Source organism: Salmo trutta, chromosome 31, assembly GCF_901001165.1.
Source record: "Salmo trutta chromosome 31, fSalTru1.1, whole genome shotgun sequence".
Taxonomy (NCBI): Eukaryota; Metazoa; Chordata; class Actinopteri; order Salmoniformes; family Salmonidae; genus Salmo; species Salmo trutta.
The window spans coordinates 860,771-885,570 of NC_042987.1; the positions used below are offsets into that span (position 1 = coordinate 860,771).

Below are 24,800 nucleotides of genomic sequence, written 5' to 3' on the forward strand. Positions count from 1 at the left end.
ATGAATATGAAATTTTGCCCTTAGCACAATCAGATTTCTAAGGTAAAAATGTTTTTCTTTATCTTTATTATGGTTAAGGAAACCGAGCAGCACATTCTCCCATAAAAAAACAAAAGTCATCAAGAATATCAACAATTATAAAACTGTGAATATCTTTCCATAATTGTTTTACATGTAGACAATGCCCAAATAAATGTGAAACTCTTTCTGGATGCTCAACACAAAAAGTACAATCAATGTTAATGTCTTTTTAAAGTTTCTTCAGGTAATGATTCGCAGGGTAATACTTATGGATCATTCCGAAAGAGACCTATTTGACCTTGTTAACAAGCAAGTATTTGTTTGGTGATAACCAGACTTTTTCCCAACAGATATTAGTGACCAATGTATTCCAGTAACTTGTGACATAAGGAATGGACACAATACCCCTTTGAAATATAGCACGTATAGACCTATTGTTCTGAGGGAGCAAGGAGAAACATATTTTCCCTATTGGTTTTCATGAATTTTTATGATACCCATTGCTCAGCACAGTGCGGCCACCAGCTGTTTCGCCAGCTCCCGCCCATATTATCAAATGCGTTTATCATTGGTTAATTTTCATCCAGCGCCGAGTTACATACATTTTCATTGGTTTACATCGATGTCAATGAAATTATTGCGATAAAATCCAGGTGGTTTCTGTCAGCATACTAGCTAAACTTGTGATTTACAATACATTGAGGCGTTAAAAATTGCCTAAAAATAGGCTACATTTGATTTAATGTATATAGAAACAAATTGAAACAGCTGAGCTAAAAATGTATTATTTTGCTTCTTCCGGGTCAAAGGTTGGAGTTTGAAAGGCGTGGCTGGAACAGTTTAAAAATGGCGGTGAGTCAATCATATCTTCCATAAACTTTTCTAAATCGTCGTAAACTATTTATTGTCTATTGTATATTATTTACTTAGCGATTGAAAATACGTGTCTCTTTCAATCTAGCAACAGTATTCTGGTAACTAGCAAGTGAGGGCAGAGTAGACATATTTGGGAGCGTGCTGTTTAGATTGCATCGTGTTGTCAATGAAACCGACAGAGCAAATAATTATCCACCCACTTGAATACATCTCTTGAAACCCCATTGGGACGTTCCAGATGACGAGAATACATTCGGCAAAACGTGCAAGGTTACGTTAGACTACATTAGAAAATTCCGTATAGACGGAATAAAATTAAAACATAATCATAAGCATCAAATGAACTCAAGTTGTCTGAGAATTATGGGCCGTCTACTACAAAAACCAAATAGGGCAGTTCGTACAGGCTGCAGGACGTTGTGGAATATTTGGTAGAGGCTTTTATACTGAACAAACATTTTAACGCAACATGTAAAGTGTTGGTCGCATGTTTCATGAGCTGAAATAAAATTCCAAGAAATGTTATTTTCGTTCAAAAAGCTTATTTCTAAAATGTTGTGCACAATTGTTTACATCCCTGTTAGCAGTGCTTGACTTGGGATGGAAGAAGTGCAGGAGCTGTCTTTTTCCAAATCGGTCCGTTAGACTATATTCACTGAAATTCACAAATTACATTATGCTAGACAGACCTGATTATTCACTGTTAACGGTTTATACAAATTTTCCATGACTTCTAACAAAATGTTCAGAACTATTATTATAGCCTACATGAAAAAGTAAGTATTATTGGCACTGGAAAGCTGCTATGTGTGATGTAGACATACCACCTTCTACCGTGGTTGTGCCCTTAATCAAGGCACTTAGTCCCCCACGTAGAACTGCACTGTTAGTCACATGTTGTTAACATGTGGTCAACCCTTCATCTGGAGAGCTCCTCGGTGTGCAGGGTTTTTCAACATTACAAACAAATACTTTTCTCTTTATAAAATGATTCCCTCGTTCGATAAATCAGGAATCAAATGGATACGGTAGGCTACTTCAAAGCAAGGTATCTAACAAGACATGTTTATATATAAGGCAGAAATAATGTTTCTGGGGAGATCTATACACAGCAAGTTATTTGTCAATTAGGCTACTCTTAGAATATTTTTAACGTTGTCACAATTACATGGCTAATGTTTAATAGAGGAGAATCCCAGCTTTCCAACTGTGCAGATGTATTTAGGCTCTACAGTGCCGGTGGAAAGGCAACAACAAAATGAATGCTTAGTTAGCTATAGTTACCTAGAGAGACAACTGCTACTAGTTATGTTTTGAATTGGTGATCTAGTTAGTCTGTCATTATTTTATACCTGCTTCTGAAATGTCGCGCTCTCTCTCCTCGGGCAACGGCCCACTCGCACTGGCACACACGCAGCACCATAGACCTGCACTGAAGGGTCATTCCGATATTGGCTGATATGTAGTTGTTTAATTGATTGATCATATTTAAAGTGTGCTTTCATGAATTACATTAACAACAATTATTAAACAAATTTCCATGACTTTTCGTGACCGTACAAACCCTCATTTGACAATTTGGAACAGCGCATCATGCCATTCAGGCGGGCACATTTTCAATCTGCGCAATCTCGAACAGCCTACTGTCACACACAGATTCACAGATTAGAGGCAAATAAACTTGAACAAAGCGCAATCAAGAAATGAATTCCCACTCTCCATTGCTATTCAATGAAGATCCCGCATTCATTCCGCTTTGATCAACCTTTTTTGCCTTGGTGTGTGCATCTGGAGCCAGTGACAGGCTATTTTGTTTTTTATAGAGGAGCTGGTATGCAATTCTCCCAAAATTTGAAGTGCCTGTACAGCCTTCAAACAGCTCTCGCCCAAGTCAAGCACTGCCTGTTAAGGAGCATTTCTCCTTTGCGAAGATATGCCACACCTGTTAGGTGGATGGATTATCAAGAAGCTGATTAAACCGCATGGTCATTACACAGCTGCACCTTGTGCTGGGGACAATAAAAGGACACAATGACACAGATGTCTCATGTTTTGAGGGAGTGTGCAATTGGTAACAGCTGTTGCCAGAGAATTGAATGTTACTTTATCTCCCCGTACTATTTGCATTGTCCCCCACCTTTTTTTACGCTACTGCTACTCACTGTTTATTATCTATGCATAGTCACTTTACCCCTACCTACATGTACATATTATGTACGGTATCCCCTGTATATAGCCTCGTTATTGTTATTTTACAGCAATTTTTTTTCTCTTTTTTTTTCTTCTTGAAAATGCATTGTTGGTTAAGGTCTTGTAAGTAAGCATTTCACGGTAAGGTCTACACCTGTTGCATTCGGCGCATGTGACAAATACAATTTGATTAGCCGACCACCAACGTCGTTTTAGAGAATTTGGCAGTACGTCCAACCGGCCTCAATCACAGACCATCTGTAACTACACCAGCCCAGGACCTCCACATCTGGCTTCTTCACCTGCGGGATCGTCCAAGACCAGCCACTAGGAACGCTAATGAAACTGTGGTTTTGCACAACCAAAGAATTTCTGCACAAACCATCCCAGGGATGCTCACACCTCTGGACAACCAGAAACTCTGTGCATTTATCAATAAACGTGAAAAACGGAGGCGCAGTTCCTACTAGTGGCCAACTCAGGAGACTGCATGTACCAAGGGTAGCAGCAAAAAAATGGCAGAGTGGATCATTTCTTCCATAAACTCTAGCCTTTTTGGATTTGGTTGTGGTTCTATTTGGTGCCCCCAACCTCGCGGCAATTCTGAGGTATTAATTTTGAGTGGACTGAGCGGTGAAATAGAATTAGAACTGCCTGCAACCTACGAGGTAAATTGGAGCCAAGCAACCAGCATAGCAACGGACCTTTTGGTTCATTACTTAATCCGGTCAGAACGTTGCAAATTCTAGCAACAGCCCTAGCAACAGAATCTAGAGCTCATCGAATCCCATTGTGACACTATTTGGCCGGGGGACACTATTTGGCATGACAGCCCCCTTCTTGACATTAATTTCCTGCGATAGTACACATTTTGCCATGGGGCGTAGAGAAAATAACCAGGTTTCCATCTAACCTTTTATGCGAGTAAAGTACATGTTGGATAAAAAAAAATGTCATGACAGGCCTAAAGGAAATAGCTAATTTGTCTGTAAACTTTCCAAGTGTCAACAAAACACTCTAGACAAGGTGGAATCTTTTTGTGTCAGTAAAATTCATTATGCAAGAAATGGCGTTGGAAATGCTTTTATGCGCAAATATTGATATAATAACCATCGTATCGAAGTAAACTTGGATGAGCTTTTGCACTCAAGGTATTTAGACCTACTTACACCTAATGGTTATTTTTACTTAAAATTATTATTGCATATTTACCTAATATACTTGTTATTCAAAATTATTGAATTGATAAATAGTTATTAGAAATTGTCAGGTTGACAATGTATGTAAGTCTTTACGTCTCTAACATAACTGGGTCAAATACCTCTAAAATGAATAAATTCCTCCTTTCCAATAAATATCGATGGTCTTCTTCTGGTGACATGATGATCGATGCTTGGCTGCCAAATTATTATTATTATTATTAGATTTTTGTAAATTTATTTAACCCTTTTATTTAACTAGGCATGTCAGTTAAGAACAAATTCTTATTTACAATGGCGGCCTACACCGGCCAAATCCGGACAATGCTGGGCCAATCATTCGCCGCCCTATCGGACTCCCAATCACGGCCGGTTGTGATACAGCCTGGATTCGAACCAGGGTGTCTGTAGTGACGCCTCTAGCACTGAGATGCAGTGCCTTAGACCACTGTGCCACTCGGGAGCCCCGATTGGTCACGTCTTCCTAGCGGCCAGGGGCCCTAAGCGACCGTTTATGTCGCTTATGCCTGGAACTGACCCTGCATAAACTTATCCAAAACCACCTAATATATCGTCCACTATCGGTTCTATAGTTCTTACAAATTGAAAATAAGTGTCTTTCAATCTAGTTACAGTATTCTGACCACTACTCCCGAGAGATGGAGTGGGTTGAGATCTTTTGTTAGCGTGAGGTGGAAACTCATGATTGATTCATAGCAGCGTGCTAAATAAATATACTAAATGTTTTCCTTTCAGGACAGAAACCAGGACAGAAACAAGGAAGGAGAGAAGAAGAAGAAAGAGAGTATCTTTGACCTGTCAAAGTACATTGACAAACAAATCCGTGTGAAGTTTCAGGGAGGACGAGAGGGTAGGCCTAAATCACAGTTTTTACCTTTTGATCTAGCTATTGAAAAGAAAGTTAAGATAACATTTACTTAGTCCTCTTCATTACTATGTGAAAACATGCAGCTTTCACAACAGAACACTGACAAACTTTTGCCTGTGTGGAAATGCTGTTCCATGACTGGCCACAGTCCTCATCCTCTTCTCTAGTGTTCTTCTCCCTGATTCTATTCAAGATAATAATCCTAATTTATTTGTCTCAGCCAGTGGAGTCCTGAAGGGGTTTGACCCCCTGTTGAACCTGGTATTGGACAGCACCATAGAGTACTTGCGGGGTATGTAGCAGAAACTAAGACTTGCTTGTATGACCTCATATCACTTCTACAGAAGTAAAAATGCACTCCTGGGTTTGTGAGGAGACTGTTGCCCACAGACTTAAATGGAATACGTATGTGATGTAGCCCCTCAGTGAAAAAATTGACAATGAAACCAAAAGGTCATCATTTGCCAATTTTATAAAGAAGGTTGTGTTGGGTCATTCATGGTGAAGTTGCACATACTGTCAATGACCTCTGGCCTGTTATGTCACTTCCTTCTGTTTCCAGATCCTGACGACCAGTTCAAGTTGACCGAGGACACGCGGCAGCTGGGCCTGGTGGTTTGTAGAGGGACGTCCGTGGTGCTCATCTGTCCTCAGGATGGCATGGAAGCCATCCCCAATCCCTTCATCCAGCAGCAGGACGGATAGTCGGCCAGTCTCATTCATCTCGGATGACCTCACAGTAGTCTAATTCCTGGGGTGTATGTCAATTGTATTTCCTTGATTCCTCGCACCCTCTACTTGCCTCTTTCGCAAAATGCATTGGAGAAGATCCGAGGGTGGGGAATGTAAGATTTACTCCATGTGCTTTGAGAAGGAGACAAGGAGGGAGGATGTGAGGATTCAATTAAATATAATTGAGTAACTCCTATGCTCCTCTGCCCCATCTCCCCGAGGTGTACTTCATGTTTACAGCCCCACACGTCTTTGAGTCCCTATAATCAGGAAAATAATTTTGTTGTAATTTAATTGGTGTTGCCAACCTGAATATTGATCTAGCAGGGTATGATAACATGTATTTTGTTTATAACTGAAGAATAGTGATTTAAATGTTCTTTTTTGGTGGGGAAGTGTCTCTTGACTGCAGATTTTTTGTTGTTGTTGCTGTGATGGTAAACACTGAAAACGGTTTTATTACTTTTTACTACTGTTTTCCCAGTCAGGCCAGGTTTGAGCAATATGGCATATTATGTTTTTACATTCCAAATGTAATACATTGACTATTTTCTTTATTAGTGTGTTTTGCGTTGTCTTTGAGCCTCAATGGAACATAGGGCCCAACTGGATTAAATAATTGTGATTAATGAAACATACACATGCCAAGCAGTGGCGATTTTAGCATTTAAATCTTGGTGGGGCAAAAAAAACAAGTGGGATGCATGCCAGCAAAGCCACAAGACTAAACATTAATTGCACTATAGCGGTGACAAACGGTGCCCACAAACGGTTAGGGCCTACATAAAACTGTCCCAATATAAACACAATGAGAAGCTCTTACAATATTCGATGATTACATTTCTCTAAAACAGGTTATAGGCTATACGTGCACCATCAAGTTAGAACCGTAGGCAAAATTAATTAGGGTGAGGCACATTGAACACCATTTAGGTCTTTGCGTGTCAAAAAGGATACACGTCATATAACACTATTTGATGTGTTAAATAAGCTTTTAATTTGACATGCCAAATAACACAATTCTATTATAGAATGTTGTGTGTGCTGAATTTGTACGTGCAAGTCAAGCGCCAGCACCATGAGTGACACAACACTGAGCCAATCACGGCGCAACGCTCCAGATTTTGCTGGCTCGGCCCACCACCACAGAAAGCACTGAGCTAGGCTGAAACATCTTACTCAAGAAAACAAAAAAGAGACCATGATTGTATGCAGCTTTATTAACTGAATTATATTTATTTTTTACATTGTTTGCAAACTGATATGTGACATGTATTTATGCCAAAATAACATGTTAAACAGGCAAGCCCAAAATATATATTTATTTATTTTTGCTATAAACGTGGAGCTCTGCCCCACCTGCCCTGGATGACGGGTCGCCACTGATGTCAAGATGTCCAAGTTATGGAAAAGATAATGTCATGTTTTAAAATTGATGAAAATGTGACATGTTGCGATTGTGGTGGGAACCATGAAGCAACTGCTTTGGAATGCTTGACAAATGTGAAGGAGAATGAAGTGGCCAAGGTCAGGGCTGTCCAGAGCCTTTCATATGCAGCGGTTGTTAAAAGGGTTGAGGGTTCAAATGGTGTTCCAGAAGAGTCCATGGTGGTGGATAAGCCTTCACTGCAGACTGCAGGGGTTGCCTTTCACCAGCAGGACCCAGATATTTAAAAGGTTAAGAAGGTGGACATTGTGGCCTTTATAGATATGGTGATTAATGGCACTGCCAAGGTGGAGAGAAGGTCCAGGAAAATAGATGTTATTGTGAGTGCAGTTCCTGGGATTGAAATATTTCTTGGTGGAGGAGTTGCATGGAGTATTGTCACAAGCCATATGGAGATTTGAAGGAAGAAGTGGAAGTTTGTTTTGTTGTTGTCAATGTACTATTTTTATTTGGGTGGATTAGGTTAGTTTTCCCTATCTTGTATGGATTTTATTTTTACCTTTGTAATATACACTGCTCAAAAAAATAAAGGGAACACTTAAACAACACAATGTAACTCCAAGTCAATCACACTTCTGTGAAATCAAACTGTCCACTTAGGAAGCAACACTGATTGACAATACATTTCACATGCTGTTGTGCAAATGGAATAGACAACAGGTGGAAATTATAGGCAATAAGCAAGACACCCCCAATAAAGGAGTGGTTGTGCAGGTGGAGAACACAGACCACTTCTCAGTTCCTATGCTTCCTGGCTGATGTTGTGGTCACTTTTGAATGCTGGCGGTGCTTTCACTCTAGTGGTAGCATGAGACGGAGTCTACAACCCACACAAGTGGCTCAGGTAGTGCAGCTCATCCAGGATGGCACATCAATGCGAGCTGTGGCAAGAAGGTTTGCTGTGTCTGTCAGCGTAGTGTCCAAAGCATGGAGGCGCTAACAGGAGACAGGCCAGTACATCAGGAGACGTGGAGGAGGCCGTAGGAGGGCAACAACCCAGCAGCAGGACCGCTACCTCCGCCTTTGTGCAGGGAGGAGCAGGAGGAGCACTGCCAGAGCCCTGCAAAATGACCTCCAGCAGGCCACAAATGTGCATGTGTCTGCTCAAACGGTCAGAAACAGACTCCATGAGGGTGGTATGAGGGACCGACGTCCACAGGTGGGGGTTGTGCTTACAGCCCAACACCGTGCAGGACGTTTGGCATTTGCCAGAGAACACCAAGATTGGCAAATTCGCCACTGGCGCCCTGTGCTCTTCACAGATGAAAGCAGGTTCACACTGAGCACATGTGATAGACGTGACAGAGTCTGGAGACGCCGTGGAGAACGTTCTGCTGCCTGCAACATCCTCCAGCATGACCGGTTTGGCGGTGGGTCAGTCATGGTGTTGGGTGGCATTTCTTTGGGGGGCCGCACAGCCCTCCATGTGCTCGCCAGAGGTAGCCTGACTGCCATTAGGTACTGAGATGAGATCCTCAGACCCCTTGTGAGACCATATGCTGGTGCGGTTGGCCCTGGGTTCCTCCTAATGCAAGACAATGCTAGACCTCATGTGGCTGGAGTGTGTCAGCAATTCCTGCAAGAGGAAGGCATTGATGCTATGGACTGGCCCGCCCGTTCCCCAGACCTGAATCCAATTGAGCACATCTGGGACATCATGTCTCGCTCCATCCACCAACGCCACGTTGCACCACAGACTGTCCAGGAGTTGGCGGATGCTTTAGTCCAGGTCTGGGAGGAGATCCCTTAGGAGACCATCCGCCACCTCATCAGGAGCATGCCCAGGCGTTGTAGGGAGGTCATACAGGCACGTGGAGGCCACACAAACTACTGAGCCTCATTTTGACTTGTTTTAAGGACATTACATCAAAGTTGGATCAGCCTGTAGTGTGGTTTTCCACTTTAATTTTGAGTGTGACTCCAAATCCAGACCTCCATGGGTTGATAAATTGGATTTCCATTGATTATTTTGGTGTGATTTTGTTGTCAGCACATTCAACTATGTAAAGAAAAAAGTATTTAATAAGATTATTTCTTTCATTCAGATCTAGGATGTGTTGTTTAAGTGTTCCCTTTATTTTTTTGAGCAGTATATTAGCACACTAAGGAAGGGATGCAGGTAGAAGAACAATGTTTATCAGATGTCATGGGTCAAGTGCACGTACAGACGATCACATGTAGTAATTAGTAACAGTGCCACTTTCAGGCACTCCAGGTAAGTACACTTAATTTAGACTTTTTTTTATCTCTCTTTCTGACTGTCTCTCGGAGTGTGTCTCCGGTTTCTTCTGTAGATTCTCTCGTTTGGTGTTTGTACTATGTATGACCTTGGCTGGTCATGTTTTCCAAGTACAATTGCTGGTTACCATTTGTTGTCTTGTCTGATCCTGACTCGTTCTCCTTCCTTCATGACCGAAAGCTTACGTGTGCCTTGGTCAAAGTAGTGTTTTTCTCTCTGTTGTCTGCTTGTGATACAGCGCCTGACATGCTGATAAGAGTCCTGGCTTTAACAATCTCTGATGTCAGAATCTTTTTCTTCAGCCTTCTTCCCATTAGTAGTTGTGCAGGTGAGAGACCTACTCCATCCAGGGGTGGGTTTCTGTACTTAAGGAGAGCTATGTAAGGATCTCTGTTTATGTCTTGTGCTTTTTTTAACCTCTCTAGGGTAGGTGGGACGAAATCGTCCCACCTACGTAACAGCCAGTGGAATCCTGTGGCGTGTTATTCAAATACCTTAGAAATGCTATTACTTCAATTTCTCAAACATATGACTATTTTACACCATTTTAAAGACAAGACTCTCGTTAATCTAACCACACTGTCCGATTTCAAAAAGGCTTTACAATGAAAGCAAAACATTAGATTATGTCAGCAGAGTACCCAGCCAGAAATAATCAGACACCCATTTTTCAAGCTAGCATATAATGTCACAAAAAACAAAACCACAGCTAAATGCAGCACTAACCTTTGATGATCTTCATCAGATGACACCCCTAGGACATTATGTTATACAATACATGCATGTTTTGTTCAATCAAGTTCATATTTATATCAAAAACCAGCTTTTTACATTAGCATGTGACGTTCAGAACTAGCATACCCCCCGCAAACTTCCGGTGAATTTACTAAATTAGTCACGATAAACGTTCACAAAAAACATAACAATTATTTTAAGAATTATAGATACAGAACTCCTCTATGCACTCGCTATGTCCGATTTTAAAATAGCTTTTCGGTGAAAGCACATTTTGCAATATTCTAAGTAGATAGCCCGGCATCACAGGGCTAGCTATTTAGACACCCACCAAGTTTAGCCCTCACCAAAGTCAGATTTACTATAAGAAAAATGTTATTACCTTTGCTGTTCTTCGTCAGAATGCACTCCCAGGACTTCTACTTCAATAACAAATGTTGGTTTGGTTCAAAATAATCCATAGTTATGTTCAAATATCCTCTGTTTTGTTCGTGCGTTCAAGACACTATCCGAAGGCTAAATAAGGGTGACGCGCCCGACGCGTTTCGTGACAAAAAAATTCTAAATATTCCATTACCGTACTTCGAAGCATGTCAACCGCTGTTTAAAATCTATTTTATGCCATTTTTCTGGTAAAAAAGCGATAATATTCCGACCGGGAATCTGTGTTTTAGTACAAAGAGAGAGAAAATAAAAACATGGGGTTGCCTCGTGCACGCGCCTCAGTCTGATTGTCCTCTGATAGACCACTTACCAAAGGCGCTAATGTTTTTCAGCCAGGGGCTGGAATTACATCATTCAGCTTTTTCCCGGGTTCTGAGAGCCTATGGGAGCCGTAGGAAGTGTCACGTTACAGCAAAGATCCTAAGTTTTCAATAAACAGAGTCAAGAAGCTCAAGGAATGGTCAGAGAGGGCACTTCCTGTACAGAATCTTCTCAGGTTTTGGCCTGCCATATGAGTTCTGTTATACTCACAGACACCATTCAAACTGTTTTAGAAACTTTAGGGTGTTTTCTATCCAAAGCCAATAATTATATGCATATTCTAGTTTCTGGGCAGTAGTAATAACCAGATTAAATCGGGTACGTTTTTTATCCGGCCGTGTAAATACTACCCCCTAGCCAGGTTCTTTACAGTCTGAACTGCTCTCTCAGCTTGGCCGTTTGACTGGAAATCTAGGGCTCGACGTGACATGATTGAACTCCCAGCTCGTAGAGAACTCTGACATTTCTTAACTCACCAACTGTCTTCTATTGTCGGAGCACAAAACGTCGGGCACCCCATTTCTTGAGAAGATTGACTTTAGTACTGTAATGATATGTTTACTTGCTGTCCCACTGCTCTGAGATTTCTGGGTATTTTGAGTAGTTATCCACAAATAGTAGATATTCTGTGTCGTAATGGAAGAGGTCCACTCCAACTTTGGCCCAAGCTCTCTGGGACTGGATGAGACATGAGTGGCTCTCTTTGGTTGTTGTTTTAATGTGTGTTGCAGACTTCACATTTTGTCACAGCATCTTCAATCTGTTTAGCCATGCCTGGCCAGAACAGAACATCCCTTGCATTTTACGATTCCCGTGTGTTCTTCATGGAGTTTTTCCATAATTTCTTCTCTCATTATCTGAGGAACGTCAAGTTTTGAACTTTTGAACAGCAGTCCATCTGAGTATGTCAAGTCCTCTCTGAAGGTTCAGTAGGGCTGTATTTTCTTTGTAACTTTCCCTCTCGTGTCTGGCCATCCTTTAACTGTTTCTGTGACTAGTCTTAACTCTTCATCTTCTGCTGTTGCTGTTTTGAATTGCTGCAGTTTCTTTTCTGAAACAGGAAGTTGATGAGTGATGTAGTTTACATCCAGCTCACCATCCAGCAATTTCTCTCTCTGTTCCTTAAGGTATGCTCAGCTCAGTGCATCAGCTCAGTGCATCTCTGTTCCTGGTTTGTATATCACATGTAGACTGTATCTCTGTACTCTAATCAGCATTCTACTACACCAGCTCCGACGCTCGTCGGATGTGGCAGGGCTTGAAAGCTATTACGAACTACAAAGGAAAACCCAGCCGCTAGCTGCCCAGTGACGCGAGCCTACCAGACGAGCTAAATGCCTTTTATGCTCGCTTTGAGGCGAGCAACACTGAAGCATGCGTGAGAGCACCAGCTGTTCCGGACGACTGTGTGATCACGCTCTCCGTAGCCGATGTGATCAAGACCTTTAAACAGGTCAACATTCACAAAGCCGCGGGGCCAGACGCAACACCAGGATGTGTACTCAAAGCATGCGCGGACCACCTGGCAAGTGTCTTCACTGACATTTTCAACCGCTCCCTGGCCGAGTCTGTAATACCTACATGTTTCAAACAGACCACAATAGTCCCTGTGCCCAAGAAAGCAAAGGTAACCCTAAATGATTACCGCCCCGGAGCACTCATGTCGGTAGCCATAAAGTGCTTTGAAAGACTGGTCATGGCTCACATCAACACCATCATGCCAGAAACCATACTCCAATTCACATACCGCCCCAACAGATCCACAGATGATGCAACTTCAACTTAATCGCACTCCACACTGCCCTTTCCCACCTGGAAGAAGGACCACCTATGTGAGAATGCTGTTCATTGACTACAGCTTAGCGTTCAACACCATAGTGCCCATGAAGCTCATCACGAAGCTACGGGCCCTGGGACTAAACACCTCCCTCTGCAACTGGATCCTGGACTTCCTGACGGGCCACCCCCAGGTGGTCAGAGTAGGCAACAGGGTGGGTGAGTTCCCGAATGCCACAGCAGTCTAAGGCACTGCATCTCAGTGCTAGAGGTGTCACTACAGACACCCTGGTTCGAATCCAGGCTGTATCACAACCAGCTGTGATTGGGAGTCCCATAGGGCAGTGTACAATTGGCCCAGCGTCGTCCGGATTTGGCCAGTGTAGACCGTCATTGTAAATAAGAATTTGTTCTTAACTTACTTGCCTAGTTAAATAAAGGTTAAAATTTTTTTTAAAACATCTGCGACGCTGATCCTCAACACTGGGGCCCCTCAGGGATGTGTGCTTAGTCCCTTCCTGTACTCCTTGTTCACCCATGACTGCGTGGCCAAGCACGACTCCAACACCATCATTAAGTTTGCTGACGACACAACAGTGGTAGGCCTGATCACTGCCAACGATGATACAGCCTATAGGGAGGTGGCCAGAGACCTGGCAGTGTGGTGCCAGGACCAGGGTTGCAAAGGGTCGTAAACATTCCAGTAAATTCCCAGAATTTTTCATGGGAAGTTATGCCCAGGAATTTGGGGAATTTTGCTTAAATTCATCAAAAACGTTAGCTTATAACAGTGAATCAATCAATCAAATGATTTATAAAGCCCTTCTTACATCAGCTGATGTCACAAAGTTCTGTACAGAAACCCAGCCTAAAACCCCAAACAGCAAGCAATGCAGGTGTAGAAGCACGGTGGCTAGGAAAAACTCCCTAGAAAGGCCGAAACCTAGGAAGAAACCTATAGAGGAACCAGGCTATGAGGAGTGGCCAGTCCTCTTCTGGCTGTGCCGGGTGGAGATTATAACAGAACATGGCCAAGATGTTAAAATGTTCATAGATGACCAGCAGGGTCAGATAATAATAATCACAGTGGTTGTAGAGGGTGCAACAGGTCAGCACCTCAGGAGTAAATGTCAGTTGGCTTTTCATAGCCGATCATTCAGAGTATCTCTACCGCACCTGCTGTCTCTAGAGAGTTGAAAATAGCAGGTCTGGGACAAGGTAGCACGTCCGGTGGACAGGTCAGGGTTCCATAGCCGCAGGCAGAACAGTTGAAACTGGAGCAGCAGCACGACCAGGTGGACTGGGGACAGCAAGGAGTCATCAGGCCAGGTAGTCCTGAGGCATGGTCCTAGGGCTTAGGTCCTCCGAGAGAGAGAGAGCTAAAGAGAGAGAGAATTAGAGAGAGCATACTTAAACTCACACAGGACACCGGATAAGACTGGAGAAATACTCCAGATATAACAGACTGACCCTAGCCCCCCGACACAAACTATTGCAACATAAATAATGGAGGCTGAGACGGGAGCAGTCGGGAGACACTGGCCCCGTCCGACGATACCCCCGGACAGGGCCAAACAGGCAGGATATAACCCCACGCACTTTGCCAAAGCACAGCCCCCACACCACTAGAGGGATATCTTCAACCAGCAACTTACTATCCTGAGACAAGGCCAAGTATAGCCCACAAAGATCTCCCCCATGACATGAACCCGAGGGGGGGCTCCAACTCAGACAGGAAGACCACAGCAGTGCCTCAACCCACTCAAGTGACGCAGCGCTCCTAGGACGGCATGGAAGAGCACCAGTAAGCCAGTGGCTCAGCCCCCGTAATAGGGTGTGAGGCAGAGAATCCCAGTGGAGAGAGGGGAACCGGCCAGGCAGTGACAGCAAGGGCGGTTTGTTGCTCCAGTGCCTTTCCGTTCACCTTCACACTCCTGGGCCAGACTACACTCAATCATAGGAACTACTGAAGAGATGAGTCTTCAGTGAAGACTTAAAGATCGAGACCGAGTCTGTGTCTCTCACATGGATAGGCAGACCATTTCATAAAAATGGAGCTCTATAGGAGAATGCCCTGCCTCCAGTTGTTTGCTTAGAAATTCTAGGGACAGTAAGGAGTCCTGCGTCTTGTGACTGTAGCGTACGTACAGTTGAAGTCGGAAGTTTACATACACTTAGGTTGGAGTCATTAAAACTCGTTTTTCAACCACTCCAGCAATTTCTGGTTAACAAACTATCGTTTTGGCAAGTTGGTTAGGACATCTACTTTGTGCATGACACAAGTCATTTTTCCAACAATTGTTTACAGACAGATTATTTCACTTATAATTCACTGTACCACAATTCCAGTTGGTCAGAAGTTTACATACACTGAGTTGACTGTGCCTTCAAACAGCTTGAAAATTCCAGAAAATGATGTCATGGCTTTAGAAGCTTCTGATAGGCTAATTGACATCATTTGAGTCAATTGGAGGTGTACCTGTGGATGTATTTCAAGGCCTACCTTCAAACTCAGTGCCTCTTTGACATCATGGGAAAATCAAAAGAAATCAGCCAACACCTCAGAAAAAAATTGGAGACCACATGTCTGGTTCATCCTTGGGAGCAATTTCCAAACGCCTGAAAGTACCACATTCATCTGTACAAACAATAGTACGCAAGTATAAACACCATGGGACCACGCAGCCGTCATACCGCTCAGGAAGGAGACTCTTTTTGTCTCCTACAGATATACATACTTTGGTGCGAAAAGTGCAAATCAATCCCAGAACAACAGCAAAGGACCTTGTGAAGATGCTGGAGGAAACAGGTACAAAAGTATGTATATCCACAGTAAAACGAGTCCTATATCGACCTGAAAGGCTGCTCAGCAAGTAAGAAGCCACAGCTCCAAAACCACCTTAAAAAAGCCAAACTACGGTTTGCAACTGCACATGCGGACAAATATTGTACTTTTTGGAGAAATGTCCTCTGGTCTGATGAAACATGAATAGAACTGTTTGGCCATAATGACCATTGTTATGTTTGGAAGAAAAAGGGGGATGCTTGCAAGACAAAGAACACCATCCCAACCGTGAAGCATGGGGGTGGCAGCATCATGTTGTGGGGGTGCTTTGCTGCAGGAGGGAGGGACTGGTGCACTTCACAAAATAGATGGCATCATGAGGAGGAAAATTACGTGGATATATTGAAGCAACATCTCAAGACATCAGTCAGGAAGTTAAAGCTTGGTCTCAAATGGGTCTTCTAAATGGACAATGACCCCAAGCATACTTCCAAAGTTGTGGCAAAATGGCTTAAGGACAACAAAGTCAAGGTATTGGAGTGGCCATCACAAAGCCCTGACCTAAATCCTATAGAACATTTGTGGGCAGAACTGAAAAAGCATGTGCGAGCAAGGAGACCTACAAACCTGACTCAGTTACACCAGCTCTGTCAGGAGGAATGGGCCAAAATTCACCCAACTTATTGTGGGAAGCTTGTGGAAGGCTATTTCACATTCTTAAAATAAAGTGGTGATCCTAACTGACCTAAGACAGGGAATTTTTACAAGGATTAAATGTCAGGATTTGTGAAAAACAAAGTTTAAATGTATTTGGCTAAGGTGTATGTAAACTTCCGACTTCAACTGTATATACGGCAGGACCAAATTGGAAAGATAGGTAGGAGCAAGCCCATGTAATACTTTGTAGGTTAGCAGTAAAACCTTGAAATCTGCCCTAGCCTTAACAGGAAGCCAGTGTAGAGAGGCTAGCACTGGAGTAATGTGATCAAATGTTTTGGTTCTAGTCAAGATTCTAGCAGCCATGTTTGGCACTAACTGAAGTTTATTTCGTGCTTTGTCCAGGTAGCCGGAAAGTGGAGCATTGAAGTAGTCTAATCTAGAAGTGACAAAAGCATGGATCATTTTTTCTGCATCATTTTTGGACAGAAAGTTCCTGATTTTTGCAATGTTACGTAGATGGGAAAAAAAGCTATCCTTGACACAATCTTGATATGTTTGTCAAAAGAGAGATCAGGGTCCAGAGTAACACCGAGGTCCTTCACAGTTCTATTTGAGACGACTGTACAACCATCAAGATGAATTGTCAGATTCAACAGATTCAACAGAATCTCTGTTTAATCCGAGTTTAAAAGTAGACAATTTGGCGCCATCCACTTCCTTATGTCTGAAACACAGGCTTCCAGGGAGGGCAAATTTGGGGCTTCACCATGTTTCATCGAAATGTACAGCTGTGTGTCATCCGCATAGCAGTGAAAGTTGACATTGTGTTTCCGAATGACATCACCAAGAGGTAAAATATATAGTGAAAACAATAGTGGTCCTAAAACAGAGTCTTGAGGAACATCGAAATGTACAGTTCATTTGTCAGAGGACAAACCATCTACAGAGACAAAATGATATCTTTCCGACAGATAAGATCTAAACCAGGCCAGAACTTGTCCGTGTCGACCAATTTGGGTTTCCAATCTCTCCAAAACTTTGTGGTGATTGATGGTATTAAAAGCAGCCCTAAGGTCTAGGCGCACGAGGACAGATGCAGTCATGGTCTGACGCCATTAAAAGGTCATTTAACACCTTCACAAGTGCAGTTCAGTGCTATGATGGGGTCTAAAGCCAGACTGAAGCGTTTCATACACATTGTTTGTCTTCAGGAAGGCAGTGAGTTGCTGCGCAACAGCTTTTTCATTTTTTTTTTGGAGGAATGGGAGATTCGACATAGGCCAATTTTATATAATATTTTCTGGGTCAAGCTTTGGTTTTTTCAAGAGAGGCTTTATTACTGCCACTTTAAGTGAGTTTGGTACACATCCGGTTGATGGGGAGCCATTTATTATGTTCAACATAGGAGGGCCAAGCACAGGATGCAGCTCTTTCAGTTGTTTAGTTGGAATAGGGTCCAGTATGCAGCTTGAAGGTTTAGAGGCCATGACTATTTTCATCAATGTGTCAAGAGATACAGTATTAAAAAACTTGAGTGTCTCCCTTGATCCTAGGTCCTGGCAGTGTTGTGAGGACTCAGTTAGGGGGCAGAATTTTCACGGCCGGATAAAAAACGTACCCGATTTAATCTGGTTACTACTCCTGCCCAGAAACTAGAATATGCATATAATTAGTAGATTTGGATAGAAAACACTCTAAAGTTTCTAAAACTGTTTGAATGGTGTCTGTGAGTATAACAGAACTCATATGGCAGGCCAAAACCTGAGAAGATTCCATACAGGAAGTGCCCTGTCTGACAATTTGTTGTCCTTCTGTAGCATCTCTATTGAAAATACAGCATCTGTGCTGTAACGTGACATTTTCCCAAGCATACTTCCAAAGTTGTGGCAAAATGGCCTAAGAACAACAAAGTCAAGGTATTGGAGTGGCCATCACAAAGCCCTGACCACAATCCCATAGAAAATTTGTGGGCAGAACTGAAAAGCGTGTGCGAGCAAGGAAGCCTACAAACCTGACTAAGTTACACCAGCTCTGTCAGGAGGAATGTGCCAAAATTCATCCAAATCCTTGTGGAAGCTTGTGGAAGGCTACATGAAATGTTTGACTCAAGTTAAACAACTTAAAGTCAACGCTACCAAATATTAATTGAGTGTATGTAAACTTCTGACCCACTGGGAATCTGATGAAAGAAATAAAAGCTGAAATATATCATCCTCTCTACTACTATTCTGACATTTCACATTCTTAAAATAAAATGGTGATCCTAACTGACCTAAGACAGGGAATTTTTACTAGGATTAAATGTCAGAAATTGTGAAAAACAGAGTTTAAATGTAGTTGGCTAAGGTGTATGTAAACTTCCGACTTCAACTGTAGGTTTTGATACCATGTGGGTTTTAGCTTACTTGAGACTGCTAACGGAGGAGTGTTAATTACATTTACATTTACGTCATTTAGCAGACGCTCTTATCCAGAGCGACTTACAAATTGGTGCATTCATGATATCCAGTGGAACAACCACTTTACAATAGTACATGTATATCTTTTGGGGTGGGGGGGGGTTAGAAGGATTACTTTATCCTATCCCAGGTATTCCTTAAAGAGGTGGGGTTTCAGGTGTCTCCGGAAGGTGGTGATTGACTCCGCTGTCCTGGTGGCGTGAGGGAGCTTGTTCCACCATTGGGGTGCCAGAGCAGCGAACAGTTTTGACTGGGCTGAGCGGGAACTGTGCTTCCGCAGAGGTAGGGAGGCGAGCAGGCCAGAGGTGGATGAACGCAGTAGCCTTCTTTGGGTGTAGGGACTGATCAGAGCCTGAAGGTACGGAGGTGCCGTTCCCCTTACAGCTCAGTAGGCAAGCACCATAGTCTTGTAGCAGATGCGAGCTTCAACTGGAAGCCAGTGGAGTGTGCGGAGGAGCGGGGTGACGTTAGAGAACTTGGGAAGGTTGAACACCAGACGGGCTGCGGCGTTCTGGATGAGTTGTAGGGGTTTAATGGCACAGGCAGGGAGCCCCGCCAACAGCAAGTTGCAGTAATCCAGATGGAAGATGACAATGCCTGGATTAGGACCTGCGCCGCTTCCTGTGTAAGGCAGGGTCGTACTCTGCAAATGTTGTAGAGCAGGAACCTACAGGATCGGGTCACCGCCTTGATGTTAGCGGAGAACGACAGGATGTTGTCCAGGGTCACGCCAAGGCTCTTAGCACTCTGGGAGGAGGACACAATGGAGTTGTCAACCGTGATGGCGAGATCATGGAACGGGCAGTCCTTCCCCGGGAGGAAGAGCAGCTCCATCTTGCCGAGGTTCAGCTTGAGGTGGTGATCCGTCATCCACACTGATATGTCTGCCAGACATGCAGAGATGCGATTCGCCACCTGGTTATCAGAAGGGGGAAAGGAGAAGATTAATTGTGTGTCGTCTGCGTAGCAATGATAGGAGAGACCATGTGAGGATATGACAGAGCCAAGTGACTTGGTGTATAGCGAGAATAGGAGAGTGCCTAGAACTGAGCCCTGGGGGACACCAGTGGTGAGAGCACGTGGTGCGGAGACGGATTCTCGCCACGCCACCTGGTAGGAGCGACCTGTCAGGTAGGACGCAATCCAAGAGTGAGCCGCGCCGGAGATACCCAACTTGGAGAGGGTGGAGAGGAGGATCTGATGGTTCACAGTATCAAAGGCAGCAGATAGGTCTAGAAGGATGAGAGCAGAGGAGAGAGAGTTAGCTTTAGCAGTGCGGAGAGCCTCCGTGACACAGAGAAGAGCAGTCTCAGTTGAATGACCAGTCTTGAAACCTGACTGATTTGGATCAAGAATGTAATTCTGAGAGAGATAGCAAGAGAGCTGGCCGAGGACAACACGCTCAAGAGTTTTGGAGAGAAAAGAAAGAAGGGATACTGGTCTGTAGTTGTTGACATCGGAGGGATCGAGTGTAGGTTTTTTGAGAAGGGGTGCAACTAATTCACTTGTTTCCATACATGTTTCATTTAAAAACATTTATCTTACAAAGGAGTTGTTTAATCTAACTGCTTAACTATTTATCTAAATAAATCAAAAAGCATGAAGACTTCTGTCTGAATCCCACACACGCCGCAGCGTACATGTTGGACTCCAACTATGCTGGCAAAAGCATCCTGTCTGGGGCAGAGATCAACAAGGCCTATGGTGTCATCACTACCGTGTCTCGCCACCTTGGTCTGGATGAGGGCAAGGTTCTTGGCAGTCTGGCGAAGTACACTTCCAAGCAAGGGCTTTGGGTTGGAGATGCAATATGGCAGTCGTGCCAAGATATCTCATCAGCCATACACTGCTCTTTTTCAATTTGATTATCTCTCTTTTGACAGTCTGTGAGGGATCTTGACCCGTATGTGATTGGCTGACCATCTTGCAGGATCACAGCTCCCAAGCCTTCTGAGCTTGCATCCACAGGTAGTGTCACTGTTTTTTTTTATGTCGTAGTACTTTAACACTGGCACATTGCTGACAAGTGTTTTCAAGATTTTGAAGCTCTGTTCCTGTGAAGAGTCCAGTTCTTCACAGGAAGAGAGCTTCAAAAGTCTCTTTCCAGCAGTTGTCTCAGTGGTGCACTGACATCTGAGAGATTTGGGATGAACTTTGGGAGATACTGCAATATTCCCATGAACCTCTGAAACGCTTGAACCTCTGTTTCATTCTCTGGGTGCAAGGCATGCAGGGCCTCAACAAGTTAGCTGTTTTGTTTGTTAAATCTGGCTGCCATTTCTCCCAGTACAGCATCCAGAATGCTGAAAAACAGTCTGTTGCACTCCCTCTCATTATCCTCTTCTTGCTGGCCCATTGTTGTTTCGATCACATATTCTTTCAGATTACTACTCACTACTCTTTGCCATTTGCTTGGAGCGGGGGTGTCCGCGTGCTTGTATTTCTCCCATAACTCATCAAACTCACTGTCACGTCGCAGGTTTTCCACGCAATTGTGGGCGCTGCGGATGACTCGGATGCCAGTGTACAGATCAGTTGTTTCAACCTGAAGTAACTTGTTAGGGGGATCGAGCAGGCGTGAACCATGAAGGAAATGAATCTGAAGCTCGGCTCGGAAACAGCTTTCAATAGGCCCACAGCCTCAGGTCGCACCTCTGTACTGTAGCAGCGGGTACTCTCGATTTCTCTGAGCAGATGGAAGATGCTGTCCAGAGATTTTATAATGACACTCACCGTAGCCAGATGACCAGTCCATCGCTGCTCAAGCAGCCGTTTCAGTTTTTCTCCTGTATATTGTGCAGCCACAGTTTGTTTCCTGAGAAACTTGTAAAGGGAATTACACACATTAAAAAAGTCATCCAATGCACCCTCAGAGGACATAGTGTGCACTATGACTAAATGCAGCTAGTGGTTAAAGCAATGCACATACGACACTTCCCGATTCAGCTTGTCTTGCACTACCTTTTGCATGCCCCCATGTTACCAGACATCACACTGGCGCCATCATAATATTGACTAAGAATCTTGTCGGTGCTAAGGCCAACATTTGTTAGCTCTGACAGGACCAAGTTAGTCAGCGATAAAGCATCACATTCTTTACTCGTTGCCATTGACAGTAGCCACTCACAAACACGGTTGTTTTCGCCCACTTAACGGAATACAATTGAAATGTTCTCGCACCCGGTTGGGTCTTTTAGTTCCATACAATTTAAGTGTGTACCATGAATCACCTACTTCCTCACTCATGTTTCGTTCTGGATGTTAGGAGATGTGTATGTGGCAGTGTGGGGAATTGTGCTTAAGGCACTAGCAAGTTCCTTGTCTTTCCTGAGCATATAATCTAACATCGCCAGGAATAGTCCCCATCCCCTCTTGCATCCAAAGTTCCCCTGAGAGGAAGCTCGTCGACAGCAAGAAATTCCACAATGTCCACAATCGATGACAAATACATTCGATTTGTTACAAGCTGTGCAGAATTCACAGGTGTTGAAATCTCTGCTCCCTGTGCTTTCCTTGCTTGTCTTTCTGTCCAAAGTAACATGCATTTCAAATGTTCTTTGCTTGATGTGTGCCTCCCCAGTCCCTTGTTGCTATCAATGGCATGCTGGAAGTTATTATATCCAGTTTGGGTGAATGCCTTATCGGCGTTAGCATTGGAGCCGATGTAAAATTTTCGACAAGGATTGTAGAAGGCTGCATCTGCCTTGCAGGAATATTCCAGCCACTCTCTGCCTTTGAACCACGCACAACAAAATGCCCGTTTTCTACCACAGTACAGTCGTGACCAAAAGTTTTGAGAATGACACAAATATTAAGTTTCAAAGTTTGCTGCTTCAGTGTCTTTAGATATTTTTGTCAGATGTTACTATGGAATACTGAAGTATAATTACAAGCATTTCATTAGTGTCAAAGGCTTTTATTGACAATTACATGAAGTTGATGCAAAGAATCAATATTTGCAGTGTTGACCCTTCTTTTTCAAGACCTCTGCAATCCACCCTGGCATGATGTCAATTAACTTCTGGGCCACATCCTGACTTATGGCAGCCCATTCTTGCATAATCAATGCTTGGAGTTTGTCAGAATTTGTGGGTTTTTGTTTGTCCACCCGCCTCTTGAGGATTGACCACAAGTTCTCAATGGGATTAAGGTCTGGGGAGTTTCCTGGCCATGGACCCAAAATATCGATGTTTTGTTCCCCGAGCCCCTTTTGCCTTATGGCAAGGTGCTCCATCATGCTGGAAAAGGCATTGTTCATCACCAAACTGTTCCTGGATGGTTGGGAGAAGTTACTCTCGGAGGATGTGTTGGTACCATTCTTTATTCATGGCTGTGTTCTTAGGCAAAATTGTGAGTGAGCCCACTCCCTTGGTTGAAAAGCAACCCCACACATGAATGGTCTCAGGATGCTTTACTGTTGGCATGACACAGGACTGGTGGTAGCGCTCACCTTGTCTTCTCCGGACAAGCTTTTTTCTGGATGCCCCAAACAATCGGAAAGGGGATTCATCAGAGAAAATGACTTTACTCCAGTCCTCAGCAGTCCAATCCCTGTACCTTTTGCAGAATATCAGTCTGTCCCTGATGTTTTTCCTGGAGAGAAGTGGCTTCTTTGCTGCCCTTCTTGACACCAGGCCATCCTCCAAAAGTCTTTGCCTCACTGTGCATGCAGATGCACTCACACCTGCCTGCTGCCATTCCTGAGCAAGCTCTGTACTGGTGGTGCCCCGATCCCGCAGCTGAATCAACTTTAGGAGACGGTCCTGGCACTTGCTGGACTATCTTTGGCGCCCTGAAGCCTTCTTCACAGCAATTGAACTGCTCTCCTTGAAGTTGTTGATGATCTGATAAATGGTTGATTTAGGTGCAATCTTACTGGCAGCAATATCCTTGCCTGTGAAGCCCTTTTTGTGCAAAGCAATGATGACGGCACGTGTTTCCTTGCAGGTAACCATGTTTGACAGAGGAAGAACAATGATTCCAAGCCCCACCCTCCTTTTGAAGCTTCCAGTCTGTTATTCGAACTCAATCAGCATGACAGAGTGATCTCCAGCCTTGTCCTCGTCAACACTCACACCTGTGTTAACGAGAGAATCACTGACATGATGTCAGCTGGTCCTTTTGTTGCAGGGCTGAAATGCAGCGGAAATGTTTTTGGGGGATTCAGTTCATTTGCATGGCAAAGAGGGACTTTGCAATTAATTGCAATTCATTCTGATCACTCTTCATAACATTCTGGAGTATATGCAAATTCCCATCATACAAACTGAGGCAGCAGACTTTGTGAAAATAAATATTTGTGTCATTCTCAAAACTTTTGGCCACGACTGTACAGGCGGGTTGGGTATTTCCCCAGACAAACCTGCGCTGGCTCCTCATCACCGCGGTCGTCAGGCACTAACAGAGGCGTTGGTGCTTGTAATAACCTGGCAGTACTGCTGCTCGGTTCAGTCTTGGCGGCTGCAGGCCCCTCCTCGGGTTGGTTACCTCATGTCACCAGGCTGCAAGATGGTTGCGTAGGTGCCTTTGCTGCTGGGCTCGACGGCCTTGGCCTCGGTGATTAGCATCAGCTCAGCGGCAGGCTTCTCCCCCTCCTCACCGCTTTGATCCGATGCTGCCATTGTGCCTTGGCGAAGCCACTTTCTAATATCCACCATGCTATCAGCTACCTACCTAACTGTTAACATTAGCTAAATTCCATCCAGCTGCGCGGTGAAACATGTTTTTCTTTGTAGTAGGTAACTTTGAAGGTAAACCTAAACGGTCAAATTGACCCCGCCCTTCTACTGTGAAGGCCAATCAAAATTAGTTTTTTTTCAACTGGTAAAATGTGTATGACATACGTATGATGCATGCAAGGGAGTTGCATGAATGAAGTGTAACCGATGTGAAATGGCTAGCTCGTTAGCGGTAGTGTGCGCTAATAGCGTTTCAATTGGTGACGTCACTCGCTCTGCGACCTTAACTAGTTGTTCCCCTTGCGCTGCAAGGGCCGCGGCTTTTGTGGCGCGATGGGTAACGATGCTT

At 43.8% G+C, this 24,800-nt stretch overlaps 1 protein-coding gene across 1 annotated transcript; it reads left to right on the top strand.

Annotated features, from left to right (window-relative positions):
- Window positions 1–767: 767 nt before the first annotated feature.
- Window positions 768–6,464, top strand: LOC115169291 (U6 snRNA-associated Sm-like protein LSm7). The gene is made up of 4 exons (XM_029724771.1): window positions 768–873; window positions 5,043–5,157; window positions 5,396–5,467; window positions 5,738–6,464. Exons 1-4 carry the CDS (start codon window positions 868–870, stop codon window positions 5,878–5,880), a joined length of 336 nt encoding a protein of 111 aa, XP_029580631.1. The 5' UTR covers window positions 768–867; the 3' UTR covers window positions 5,881–6,464.
- The last annotated feature ends 18,336 nt before the right edge of the window (window positions 6,465–24,800 follow it).